Raw genomic sequence first — 14,147 nt, forward strand, 5'->3', positions numbered from 1 at the left:
ACGCGTCGTTCATTAATGAAGAAAAACGTGCAATTGCCGTCGTATAAGAGAAATAGAACACTCCGGGACGTGCTGTTATAGGTGGTAACAGTGACAAAGGGTAAAGTAAAAGCCCGAACGACCGACGCTTAGGAGTGCCTACTCAGCATGGCTCAGGGTCCCTTTCGGGTAAATGTAAATGTAAAGTGGTGCGAAACTCACTACACTCCGGAGACGTAGACGACCTGCATGCCCTGATACACCTTTATGAACGGACGACACACTGCAAAACATGGAGAGAATCACAACATCATGTAAACATTGTACTGGCAAAGAGCAGATTATCTTTTCTATTTTTCATTTACACAGGACGAGAAGAATATACACTTAAATCTGAAATCAAAACACTCGGTTTAAACAGACATGAAAAATGATGATTCATTTATTAGATTCATTCGATTTGATCCGTGTAGCACGTTTAACAACGGACGTCGTCTCAGAGCAGCTTTACAGAAACATATAAACACAGGATGGAGATTTTAAGCGTGTGAGTTTATCACTGTCGGGCGAGACGGTGGAGACGGTGGTGAGGAAAAACTCCTTGAGATGATACGAGGAAGAAACCTCGAGAGGAACCGGACTCAGACGGGAACCCGTCCGCATCTGGGTCACGACGGATAGCGTGAACGTAAAAGAAAGGTCATTATGGTTTTAACATGAAGTCTGTTTGTTGAACTAGTCCACTGTTCACTAAAGGAGACCCGAGTGTAAAACTGTACGTGGTCATATTTAGTGTTTTTATTATTTTATTATCGCTTTTGGTTGTTTTTTTTGTTTGTTTAGTTTAGTTTTTTCATTCCCGAGCGTCTATGAAACACAAGTGATTATGAAACACAAGTGATTTATCCTCGAAAAACGTACTCTCTTCACGAGACTGCCCACTAGTCATGAATATTCCTAAACAAACAGCAGTGAAAATTTCCCAGTACCGGAGTGACTTATTCACACAATACTGTCTCGTGTCACACAGATAAGGCGTGTGATCTCAGCACACCGTGCTAGATGTAGAGTCCGCGTTTGAGTTTCTCAGTGTCTCCGCTTTTTATTACGTAAAATAAAACAAAAACACACACACACACTTGAAAAGAAAACCCCAGGGAAAATGCAGATTTTAGAAATAAAGGCGAGTTCGATCGTGCCATACGTCAAAACTGTGTGTGGGATTGTGGGAAATCTGAACTGCTGTCTTTTGTGACTATGAGCATTAACTCTGTCAGCATCACACAGTAAAAAAATGTATCGCGATATAGTGTATGTGTGTGTGTGTGTGTGTGTGTGTGTGTGTCATATTACTGCAGTTAGTCTGATTTATAGTGACTCTCGCCCTCTACACTCTTCTAGTGCATTGTGTGAGTGCTACACAGTGTATATGAGTGTATATATATGTGTGTGTGTGTGAGAGAGAGAGAGAGAGAGAGAGAGTCCGATCCGGCATGTACACACACCTCTGATTGTGTTTATATGAATAATGGTGATAGTCTTTTCTGTTTGCCTGTCAGTCTTTTGAATAAGAGTTCCCCGGGCCAGTCTGTAAACACGCCCAGTCAGCGCTGAGCGGTTCTCCTCTCCTCCAGCACGTAACACACCTACGACACGTGATCGAAAGACCCGGTGTACTCACGTCACCTGCGGCAGGTGTGCTACGAGGTGGAACAGATTAGTCCCGTGGAAAAAAAATCAGTCTCTTTTGTTCTAGATTGAAACTGTATGTGAAGGAGGATTAAAAAGTAAACCCTGGTCCGGGATGAATTTCTTGATTCTGATTGGTTCCGATTGCGCCGATAGTGAAACCGGGACTTGACATAGCAAAACAAATGCTACATGCATTACATACAGTACATGCATTAAAAACGTTCCAATGTGCTCGTGAAGTTTTCTATAAGGACACATTTATGGAAGGAGTCTCCAGTGTCAGCATTTTGGACCATTTAGAGGTAAAGCAGTGATTTTCTTCTAGGGGTCCAAGCACCAAGCATGGATGTTTTCCAACATCTTCGGGACAGAGGAGTTTCCACGTCCTCGCAACGTCACAGACTGTGTTAACTTTCCATGATTCGATTTCTATCATTCCTACACTTTTCTATTTTCTAAACTTTCGATTGTTCCAAATTCCTGTGCTAGAAGAAGAATAAAACGCTTTAAGACGTGCTGTCACCGTATAGGGGAAATACAGCGTTACACGCTCAAGCATTTCATTCCTCACTTATAAGCGTTTTTACGACGCATAGATGATTCCAAATATATCAAGTAGACCACTGGAGAAGAGAGGCATGGGAATGTTTGGAGCCTGGACTATTTGGCTACAACAGTGTCGTTCCAGGTGCGGAAAAATTTTTGGAAGCAGGTGTTGGAACGTGAAAATCTGAAAAAGCAATAAAAAAAAAAAACGACAGACTCAAAACTCTTCAGCAGAATGGAGACTTAGATCTTTTAGCGTAGTGGTTAGTCCCTCGTACACTAAGGGGGAGAAAGCGGGAGTCCCCCTGGAGAAACAAGAGGTTTCAAGTGGTACACTTAAGTATCTAAGAACGCTCAGAAAACCCAAATTTTCAGAATTTCCGACTCCAGAAGTGTCAATACTCATACAAACCCCCTGAGTTTTCAAAGTTGGGGATCCCATGTAGGATGATACAGTGCAGGAAGAGAGGTGAGGCGTTCATCTTCATGGAGCCACTGAGCAGACTGTTCAGGATCCATACATATCTGGGTGGAAAAAAAAAAAAAAACCCAAACCATCAGTCACAACGTCAAGACAGTGTTTCGATTCTAATCTACTGAACGTAATACCCGCACTTCCTGTCAAACATTCCCAAAACATTCATGCTGTATCAATCATGTATGTTTTATCACGTTGTCTTCATAGGACCACGATGGGAAATACGCCGCAGGGGTTTATAACAGAACACCAGAACAAACTGATTCATTCTCTTAAGCTCCTTTTATATTTCCAAACCCTGAGGCTTGTTTATAAATCTGCGGTTTGAAGAGACGCTAACGCGGGTGCGTGGCGTGCGTCCCGTTAAAGTGAATACCATAATCATAGCGGTGGTGCACAACATAGGTCAAATGGAAAACATGCGTAATTGAAAAAACGTTGGAAAATGACACGAGTCTAAGGCAGGAAACGCAGAAGACAAGGGAACGAGGCTCGGGAGTGAAACGTGTGAAAATACTTTGGAATGGCAGACGGAAACAGCGGGGTTTAAATGGGCGACGGAATTGAGGGGTGAACACGGAACAGGTGCACACGTTAGGACAACAAAGCAAGTACAAGACAGGGCACACGGCGTAATATAAACTAAAGCATACGTAGGACAAAGAAGAAGCGCCAAGCAGCACTTTTTCCGTCAATAACATATTTCTTTACCTCAGGAAAACATGAATATATTTTATTTTATATAAAATGACACGGAAACATGTTGATTTACTTTCTGACCTTGCCTTGGTGAAGATCATGATTGATACATGATTTAGGAAAATGGACATCATTGTCATCAATTCAGTTTGCAAACAGAGAGCAGCTGCCAAAATGGCCCCCATGCTCCTGTGTGTCACATCATCATCATCATCATGTTCATCATCAAAGCAGAGAAGAGAGCTTACACACGCTGTACACGCCATGTTTTTCGGCGTCGAAACGCCGTAATACATTTTAGCGGGTGAATGACTCGGCGATTATTTCAGCGCGTTATTTCAGAACACCGAAGAGACGACAACGAGCCGCTTTCTTTCCTTTTCACTTTTAGGGAACCGCTTGAACTTTCACTTTGATGCATCACTCTAAGTATGATGTAGACGATTCGTACGTCACGTTTAACCGGGCGTTACGATAACAGCGACGCCAGACCGAGTCAAACACCAAACAAGAAGACAAAAGACCCGGGTTCAATGCCCAGCCTGGCTTGTGTTGCTATTTTGTTTAGTTGTTTGCTTTGATCCAGGTGTGCCATTGTGTTGTAAACGAGAGAGGTTTGTGGGGATGAGTGACCGAGTCTCTGTAACGGAATTAGTTTGTGGAATCGGTATTATGAGAAAGAACGGCGTTAATCAAAATCGTCCTGTCCCCCCGTCCCCTCCCCCACCAACGTTCTCTTCAGTAATCACGAGTAAGCGCTTTATCCTGGGTAAGGCTTCCGTGGATCGGGATTCTATCCCGTGCAAGAAACACAGCCCTTCCGATACACTGTATTAATGCTCTATGTGATATACACACAATCCTGTACATTTCTACATGATATATCATTCGGTGTGACATAACAAAATGACGTCAGTCATGAAGAATGGCAGGACTGCGATGTCCTCCATCCATTACGATGCATAATTCAACCAAAGGTTATTAAAACTCTAGTGCCTTGCGTAAATATTTACCCCCCTTGAAATTTTTCCACATTTTGTAGTGTTACAGACGGGAGAAGTGAAGCATGGTGGTGGGAGCGTCACGCTAAGATGTACACGTTCTTCTCAGACTGGTTCCCATTTTACCAGGGCACTGAATTTTTGGTGGACGTCCTTCTCTGTGCAGAGTCACGATTGTGCCGTATTGTTTCGATTTTTTAATAACGAATGGCGCACTTGAGTTATTAAAAAAAATAAAATAATTGTATCTGTTTACCTTTTCTGTGACGGTGTCATCACAGCAGAGACTTTATCGTCGTAGAACTTTCGCATGGCGAAGCGATCCAGTGCCTGATCTGCGCTGTAACACACACAGAGATCCATGGGTATAATTATTAACATATTAACACATGCTGTATTTCGCAGATTTATTACAAGGTTTCATCATGGAGAAACAAAGTGTCCTGGATAAGTAAACATGGGCAAGGGAGTGCTGTGTGTGTGTGTGTGTGTGTGTGTGTGTGTGTGTGTGTGTGTGTGTGTGTGTGTGTGTGTGTGTGTGTGTGTGTCCAGGCTCCTCTAAACCAACAACATTGGTAACTATTCAACAGAGGCCTCTCTCTGTGTCTCTAAACACACACACACACACACACACACACACACACACACACTGTACAACCTCCTGCAGGGTGAAGGGCTGGCTCACAGCCCACTTCACAGCAGGAGTGTGTGTACGGAGCAGATCAGCAGAGATACGTATGATAATGAACATTAAAACCAAATGAGCAGGTGAGCAGCGCCGGCCAAGAAAAGCTCATGCAGCAAACACACTGTAACCATGACAATGCTCTTACAAGTACTAGCTAGTAATAGCTAACTTACTGAGCTAGCTTGCTCAAAAGTGTACACCCCCCACTCGCATTCTCTGGTTAGATTAAACGAATTAGCGTCGTGAAGACGTCTAACGAATTTAAACAGTCAAACAGCTCGGACACTAAAGCAGTGTGTCATGGGATAGAGAGATAGACAGATAGATAGATAGATAGATAGATAGACAGATAGATAGATAGATAGATAGATAGATAGATAGATAGAGAGATAGATAGATAGATAGATAGATAGATCGATAGACAGATAGATAGAGAGATAGATAGATAGATAGACAGATAGATAGATAGACAGATAGAGAGATAGATAGATAGATAGATAGACAGATAGACAGATAGAGAGATAGATAGATAGATAGATAGATAGATAGACAGATAGATAGATAGATAGATAGATAGATCGATAGACAGATAGATAGATAGATAGATAGATAGACAGAGAGATAGAGAGATAGATAGATAGATAGATAGATAGATAGATAGATAGATAGATAGACAGATAGATAGATAGATAGATAGATAGATCGATAGACAGATAGATAGAGAGATAGATAGATAGATAGACAGATAGATAGATAGAAAGATAGAGAGATAGATAGATAGATAGATAGACAGATAGACAGATAGAGAGATAGATAGATAGATAGATAGATAGATAGACAGATAGATAGATAGATAGATAGATAGATCGATAGACAGATAGATAGATAGATAGATAGATAGACAGAGAGATAGAGAGATAGATAGATAGATAGATAGATAGATAGATAGATAGATAGATAGACAGATAGATAGAGAGATAGATAGATAGATAGATAGATAGATAGATAGATAGATAGATAGATAGATAGACAGATAGATAGAGAGATAGATAGATAGATAGATAGATAGATAGATAGATAGACAGATAGATAGATAGATAGAGAGATAGATAGATAGACAGATAGATAGACAGATAGATAGATAGATAGACAGATAGATAGATAGATAGATAGATAGATAGATAGATAGATAGATAGATATATAGATAGATAGATAGAGTTGCAATCAAAATTATTCTACGCCCATTGCATGTACAGACTTTCAGCTGTCTGCGATGAACAAATCAAACAAAAGCCATTGAAATAGTTCGACACAACGAATGCTGCAAGTGGTTTCCCCCAAATTCAACTGAAAATGCAACTTATAATGACTTCTCCCGTCTCAAAATTATTCACCCCCCTCACAACAGCACAAATATGCAAAACAGGTGTTGTCTCATCTCAAGCACACCTGATGATAAACTAATCAAGGGCTTCATTAGTTGCAGCAGGTGTGTTTGAGCTGGAACACATGAAATACCTGAACGGGCTAGGGGCAGAAAATGTATGAAATACCTGAACGGGGCAGAAAAAGGAAGCTATCGACGACTCTTTATGCTACATGAGGAAATGTCGATTTGGTTATTTCACTATTAATACTGTATCATGACCTGTTTTCTTGACCATTTCTGATTTAATGATGATAATGAACATCTGTAAGACGCACATCTGTAACATCTGAACATCTGTAAATGCACGTCGTAACATCTTATTGGATTCACCATGTCAGTGCGAGGGTGTACAAACTTTTGCACTCAATTGTACATATGTATGACTAATATGTCTTATATCTAAGACTATGTTAAAACTACCTACAGTACAGAGCAATGTGGTAATGTTATGTAGTGCTGATGAGATTTGGAAATAAGGACAGATTTGACTTTGCAGCTACGGCAGAAGGGAAATAGTCTGACGTCAGGTACCTGGCGGAGATGTCCGTGAAGTGAACAAAGGAAGAGATGATGACTCCGATCCTGCCTTTACCTCCCTGCAGCACAGGAAATAAATATTACCAAGCTTTACGTGTGAATAATAAGAAGAAGAAGAAGAAGGGGAGAAGAAGCAGAAACAGCAAAGAAAGAAATAAAGATAATAAAAGGTAGTAAAAAGGTCATTTTTAAAAAAGTAAAAAAGGAATAATAATAATACAAATTCAATACATAATAGCAGTGAAGGAATAAAACAAAAGCGATATCAAACCTAAAAATATAAACGTGAGAATATAATAAATTATAAAATGTTATAAATATTTTATTAAAAAAAAACATTAATTAAATGAATTTAAAAAATAATATAAAATGTTATGCAATGAAAGAAAAAACGTCGGTCAAATTAAGGCAAATCATTAAAGAGTGTTAAATTGTAAAATAGTTCATTTTTTGGGGTCTGTTGTTTTTAAATCACTGACATCACGATCAACAAATGGTTATTGCTAATGCGTCTCAGACTTTTTTGGATACAAGTTCTATACAAATATATCGCTAGGGAAAAAATTTTTAAAAAATAAATAAATAGTATTTCTGACATGTAACGTAATCACAGTTGTGTAATGTCATACAACTTTCCTTTCCATATATTCCCTAACTACACCTCCTACAAGTCGATGAGTCATAAAAATCGTTAAGTAAATGCTAGCGTATTGCTACAATTTCCTTAAAATAGTCCTAGAACAATCTATACACCAGCTCTGTTTTCGTGCCAATACAACGCAGTTAAGACTGTAAACATCGGTGAACTTTCACTCGTTATTAACGTTGGGCCTCGTTGATCACGCTAGATACGATCAAATTGTTAGTAAATTGTTCCCAGGAGCATTTACACATGCAGTGTGGTGTTTATGAGAATCCAGTTAGTTCAGAAAAAGGAATCCTGTGTTGTGCTCCTGAGTTTGTGTCAACATCATGGTGATTACTTCGTACTCACATATATACTTAAAGGCGGATGAATGAGGCCCAGTGTTAGCAAAAAAAAAAAAAAAAAGTGCTTTATGGAGTGAACTAGGAACATTGGGCCTCATTTAATGAGATGGTTATGAACAGATTTATTCACAAATCGTTCGTAGGAGGATTTACACAAGGAATTTGCTATCCATGAAAATCCCAGAATTTTGGAAGGAAAAAAAAGTGCAACACTTTATTAGAGCCTTTATTGTCTCGGGCTGCCAACATCGAGACATGGACATGTTGTCCACAGTCACCTGGGTACAATAGCTATTTATTTCCTTTTGGTTTCAGATCAAATCTGTTTCTTTTCACCTTGATTAATTCACATAGAATTTACATTTTCGGCTCGAGTTCTTGGCCTTTCAGGTGCTTTTACTCTGTTAAATAATCTATATTTTTCTTGGCATGGATGTGAGTCCAAATAACCTCTGAGAAAGTCTCTGGTTTTGCCGTTTATTCGTCATTTTTTGGCCGTGAGAGCTTCTCCTTTTATGGAGTTTTGGGGGCGTCACCAAATGCAAATGCCTCAGCACGTCCAAAACTTTTGGAAATAATGATTCTTTATTAATCATAAATACACTACAGTACAGTGAAATTCTTTTCTTAGCATACCCCAGCATGTCAGAGCACAGGGTCAGCCATGATACAGTGCATCTGGGGCAGAGAGGGTAAAGGGCCCAACAGTGGCAGCTTGGCAGTGTGCTTGGCAGAACCACCAACCTTCCAATCAGTAACCCAGAGCCTATCAGAGCTGGGTCTTGAACCCCCAACCTTACGATCAGCAACCTTCCGATCAGTAACCCAGAGCCTATCAGAGCTGGGTCTTGAACCCCCAACCTTACGATCAGTAACCCAGAGCCTATCAGACCTGGGTCTTGAACCCCCAACCTTACGATCAGCAACCTTCCGTTCAGCAACCCAGAGCCTATCAGAGCTGGGTCTTGAACCCCCAACCTTCCGATCAGTAACCCAGAGCCTATCAGAGCTGGGTCTTGAACCCCCAACCTTCCAATCAGTAACCCAGAGCCTATCAGAGCTGGGTCTTGAACCCCCAACCTTACGATCAGTAACCCAGAGCCTGGCAGTGCTGGGTCTTGAACCCTCAATCTTACGATCAGCAACCTTCCGATCAGTAACCCAGAGCCTATCAGAGCTGGGTCTTGAACCCCCAACCTTCCAATCAGTAACCCAGAGCCTATCAGAGCTGGGTCTTGAACCCCCAACCTTACGATCAGTAACCCAGAACCTGGCAGAGCTGGGTCTTGAACCCCCAACCTTACGATCAGTAACCCAGAGCCTATCAGAACTGGGTCTTGAACCCCCAACCTTACGATCAGTAACCCAGAGCCTATCCGAACTGGGTCTTGAACCCCCAACCTTACGATCAGTAACCTAGAGCCTATCAGAACTGGGTCTTGAACCCCCAATCTTACGATCAGCAACCTTACGATCAGCAACCTTACGATCAGTAACCCAGAGCCTATCAGTGCTGGGTCTTGAACCCCCAACCTTACGATCAGTAACCCAGATCCTGGCAGTGCTGGGTCTTGAACCCCCAACCTTACGATCAGTAACCCAGACCTTTAACCGCCAAGTCACCACGGCCCAGCGTAAAAATTTTATTCAGTCTATTTTACACAAATGTTTACACACTACTCATTGGAAAAGATTTCTCGAGGTGTGAAGAATATGAAATCTCACCCTGCAGTGGATGACCACCACGTGTAACGGGTCGTTGTTCAGCCAGTTCTCCATGGCCTTACAGATGGTGCAGATCTTGTCCAGAGGAGGAGCGTGCAGGTCCGGCCAGCCCGTGTCTAAAGTCTGAGCAAAATCACAGACAAAATCAGTGACTCGGGATGTGCCTCAGATCATCGGGTTTCTCATAGTCGAGCCGGGACATACTGAACTCCTCAAATCAGACAGCTTAATCGAATTCTTCAGATGATTCATCGATAAATCAGTGATGATCCAGAATATTCATATCAGATGGATTAGTCAAGTGAGCTGTTACTATGGAAACATAACATAATGTAGTAGAACAAGCGCATACATATGAATGTTACAGAAAATTAATCAACACCTTCTGACCAATCAGAATAGAGAATACAGAATAAGCACTGTGGTGTAAAGAGATTTATTTATTTTTAAACTGCTTTGCATTGGACTGTATGCACGCCGGGGCGGTGTTGGTTCTAGCATCTGATGACTAACACCGTTGTTACAAAACACGCAGTCAACACACTCCACCCACATACTACAGCGCTTTCTGTGAGCCATTTAAAAACAGATCTGTTTCCATTACCTTAGGGTTCATCTTGGTCAGGTCATGTTTCTTCTCTGACAGGTTGATCACCTGGAACAAAAACAGGGAACATGAGCAAACCGTGGAGAAAAATAAAACAAAAACACGGCTCTCTGGATGAGCGGTAAAGCACAATACCACGAGTCACCACTAGGTTTATACTCAGGAATGTGTATGACTGCGATCCGTTCGTTGTCATTTCAGCGGCGATCGATTTGGTCTTTCAGGTCGTTTAAAGAGAACTTTGTCTCTCACTATCATCCCGAAGATGTACAAACAAGTGTGTTAACAATGGCATGAAAGAAAAGAGACAGAAAGCGAGAGATACGCTCGTCACAAGACAGCAGATAACACTGGAGATTTCAGCACCGAGTAAACACTAATCACGCTCTGTAATACAGTACAGATCAAAGTGAATTAGTTAGATCATCAGAACAAAGCCCCGCCCACTTGCTCAATCTCCTCACAGCACCTAAACATACACGGATCAGAATCTGTGTTTACTTTAGAGCCTTCAAATGTATGCGTGAAGACATTTATCTAACAATTCTACGTTGTTTTCTAAACACCGTGATTCAAGAAACATTTCATCGGCCGGGATTTCTGAACACGTAGCATTCCTGAACATTTCTGCAACGTTGCTGCAACATCTCTGGTTGTACGAACGTTAACAAATGTTTAAAAAGAAAATAACGTTTATAAATGACAACATCGCAGCAATATTTTTTTTTGATACGTTCCTACAACGCCGCGCATAACATTTAGAAATGTTTCTGAAACATTACAGCAACCCTTTTAGTTTTGGTAGAGAATGTAGGATTGCTAACGGATGTTTCTTTCACAACATTTATAGTTGTAGGAATGTTAACAAACATTTTTATTGATTTATTTATTTATTCAGCATTTAATTCTTCAAGTTGTATCGTATGAACGTTATCAGATGTGTTCATATGACGTTTATAATGCTTCCTAGGACGTCTGTAGGTGCAGCAACGTTAAAAACACACACACACACACAATTTCTTGAACTATGCCGCAACAATTTTTTTCTTAGAACTCTAAACAAAAGTTTTCACTATCGATTAAACATTTTTAGTTGTAGGAACTTTAGCAAATGGTATGACGTAACGTTTAGAAATATTTCCGCGACTTTGCTGCAACGGTTTTTGCCTTAGCAGAGTAAACAAAAGTTTTCATCAACATTTCTACAACGTTGATGCGTTATTCGCAGCCCGGTGTAGTATAAATGTGCTTACATAAGATGTATCCACATTTCTACAACGTTGCGACAGCATTTTTCGTTTATAAAAACGTCAACAGATGCTTTCACGTAACATTTAGAAACATTTTTACTCCGTATAAATGTTGCTGCGACGTTTTTATTTGTCGGACGAGTAACAGATGTTTTTTTTTATACAACGTTTATTGACATTTCTACGACTGTGCGGCAACGCTTTTATTTGTAGGCTAAAGCTAAGCGATGTTTTTAGATAGCACTGATGAACATTTTTTTTAGTTGTAGGAATGTTAACATTTCCTAGATTATCGTTTCTTCTCTGGAACTGGGAAGGTTGTGTGAATGTTCTAACAACGTTTTGTAGTAAACTATGATTACAGCAGATGTTTTAAAACAACCTGATTATAGGAAATTTTACAGTCTATCCTCCAATAACATTCTGTTCTCTGTGCACCGGGATGAAGGCTTAAACACTAGGTTCCTGTCGACTCTGTATCACTCAAAAGGATGTCCTCAAGCCCATATTGTCGTAATGAGCGCATTAATTGCTGTTGTTGTCTCTAAAAGCCAGACTTTGAAAAGAGCTCTCTGTACAGACGTCCCTACATGACGTTGACGAGACAAGCTGAAACTCATTCCTCCAGGGCCTATAATCCTGAGCTCCTTCTTCCAGCAAAGTCATTTCTCCTCCACTAGCATGTGTAAACACCCAGGTGAGGCGTGTCTTACCAAATAGTTATCGGCGTGTTTCGACTTGAGCATGCGCGTGACATCCTTCAGATTGTGCAGGTAGGTCTCCTCGGAGCAGGCCTGCGGGAAGGACACGGCGATGATGCGCTCCGTCACGTAGGTCAGGTCAAGTTCGTAGCCTTCCTCCATCTGTGTGAGAAAACACAACATGGCCGTCGCCTCAGCTTAAACCCGGACATTTAAGATGGTAAAAGTGAGGCGTACAATCAGTTCAATTATATTTTATGGTTGACGACTGTGGATATTTACTGTATGTTCCACCTCATCGTAAAACATTTCACACGATTCGGACAATTCTAAAAAAAAAAAAAATTTAAAGAAGTGAACGTCACCGCATAAAAGCGTAAAAGGTGAGCGTTCACAATACGCACAAAGAGAACACGGAGCGGAAACTGCTTTCAATATTTGCTCTTAAAGGTTTTACTGTGCAAGGAGTGAGAGTTTTTTTTTATACACAGTCCTCTTGGTAAAGAGTTTTCTACCTGAAGGAAGCATTATATTATAGCTTTACTGAACAGTTTACTTAGTTCAGGCTCAACGTCTACAATAGGATCATAAAAATACGCTGAAAAAACTAGCTGTACTACTAGTACAGCTAACTAGTTGTACACACATGATATAACATACTATTTAGCATGAAAACCGGTTGTTTGAATTTGCTAGTACTAGCTTTGTTGACGAATTAGCAAAGCAAGCTAACTGTACTAGCGACAGACACCCACCAGAGGCACTAACGGTCTCTATTTTCCCTCGTAATGTCTCTATACACATTTAAATACAGCTCGTATATGGCTGGATGTGATTAAACCGCAGTTATCACACAGGTTCCTTCCATTTTTGTGCGTCTGGAACTAATTTGCGGGTAGCAACCGGGGTTCTGAGTGGGGAACTGAAAAAGCGTCGGACCAGAATGTTTAGATTTATCTCTCAGTTCAAATGTCGTACTGAGGCTGAAATCACAGCTCCATGTCATACATAGAGAACGGATAGTGGTCCGCCATTTTGTTTCTTGATAGTTTGAACGTAGGGCTAAAATGTTGGTTAAAACCAGTTCCTGATTGTTAACGTGGTTGCCAGGTTCGCCATTTGTAGGTTTTATATGATTTAAAGTGTGTAGCTAGCTAGAGCCGAGTTCGTAGTACGGACTAGGTTGACCGTATGGATGACGTATTTGATCCATTGCAGCTCCTACGTGGCTAAATTCACAGTTTGTCTCAGAAATAAACGCGGAGGATTTTCGTCTAAGCAGACAGAGTTTAGAAGGTTCATACTCGAAAGTGACTGTAGAGTGAATTGGTGTGTATTCGTGTTTATGCATCATGAACGAAATATGTTTAAAGAGCTTCTGATTCCTGATAATATTGCCACATGTGGCGTCCAGCAGCAAGCTAAACCCCAGAGCACTTCCTGTGTTTCTAGAGCAAGGCTTCCCCTTGCATGGCTTATCTGTTCCTGCTTATCCCAACACAGCAATATCAACAGAGAGAAGAGATCCTGCTCTGAAAGACCCATGAAGCTGTAGGTCCTGATCCTGTGTGTTGTCCTGCTCCATTCAGCTCAGGAGGCACTTCATGCTTCACAGGTTCGGTCAGCGTGGCAGAAAAACAGGGTCGAGGTGAACTAGGAATGGGATTTTACTAGGAATGGAAATTTCCTAAAACTAAAAATGTCGCAGCAACGTTATATATAAACGTGAACGCTAACATTATGGATATAACGAGTCTTTATTAGTCACGTATACATTACAGCATAATGAAATTCTTTTCTTCACATACCCCAGCATGTTAGGGT

At 40.8% G+C, this 14,147-nt stretch overlaps 1 protein-coding gene across 2 annotated transcripts in view; it reads right to left on the reverse strand.

The window, feature by feature from the left end:
• The window catches only part of LOC108267844 (tensin-3), a 68,093-nt gene that overhangs the window by 38,702 nt on the left and 15,244 nt on the right, over positions 1 to 14,147 (reverse strand). For both annotated transcript variants that reach the window (XM_017472297.3, XM_017472298.3), the window contains exons 2-8: positions 12,336 to 12,485; positions 10,370 to 10,420; positions 9,766 to 9,888; positions 7,045 to 7,109; positions 4,652 to 4,735; positions 2,630 to 2,742; positions 202 to 262 (exon numbers count right to left, since the gene is read on the reverse strand). In XM_017472297.3, the coding sequence (XP_017327786.1) occupies positions 202 to 262; positions 2,630 to 2,742; positions 4,652 to 4,735; positions 7,045 to 7,109; positions 9,766 to 9,888; positions 10,370 to 10,420; positions 12,336 to 12,485 (647 nt within the window). The remainder of the gene's footprint in view (positions 1 to 201; positions 263 to 2,629; positions 2,743 to 4,651; positions 4,736 to 7,044; positions 7,110 to 9,765; positions 9,889 to 10,369; positions 10,421 to 12,335; positions 12,486 to 14,147) is intronic.

The sequence above is a fragment of the Ictalurus punctatus genome, chromosome 7, assembly GCF_001660625.3.
Source record: "Ictalurus punctatus breed USDA103 chromosome 7, Coco_2.0, whole genome shotgun sequence".
Taxonomy (NCBI): Eukaryota; Metazoa; Chordata; class Actinopteri; order Siluriformes; family Ictaluridae; genus Ictalurus; species Ictalurus punctatus.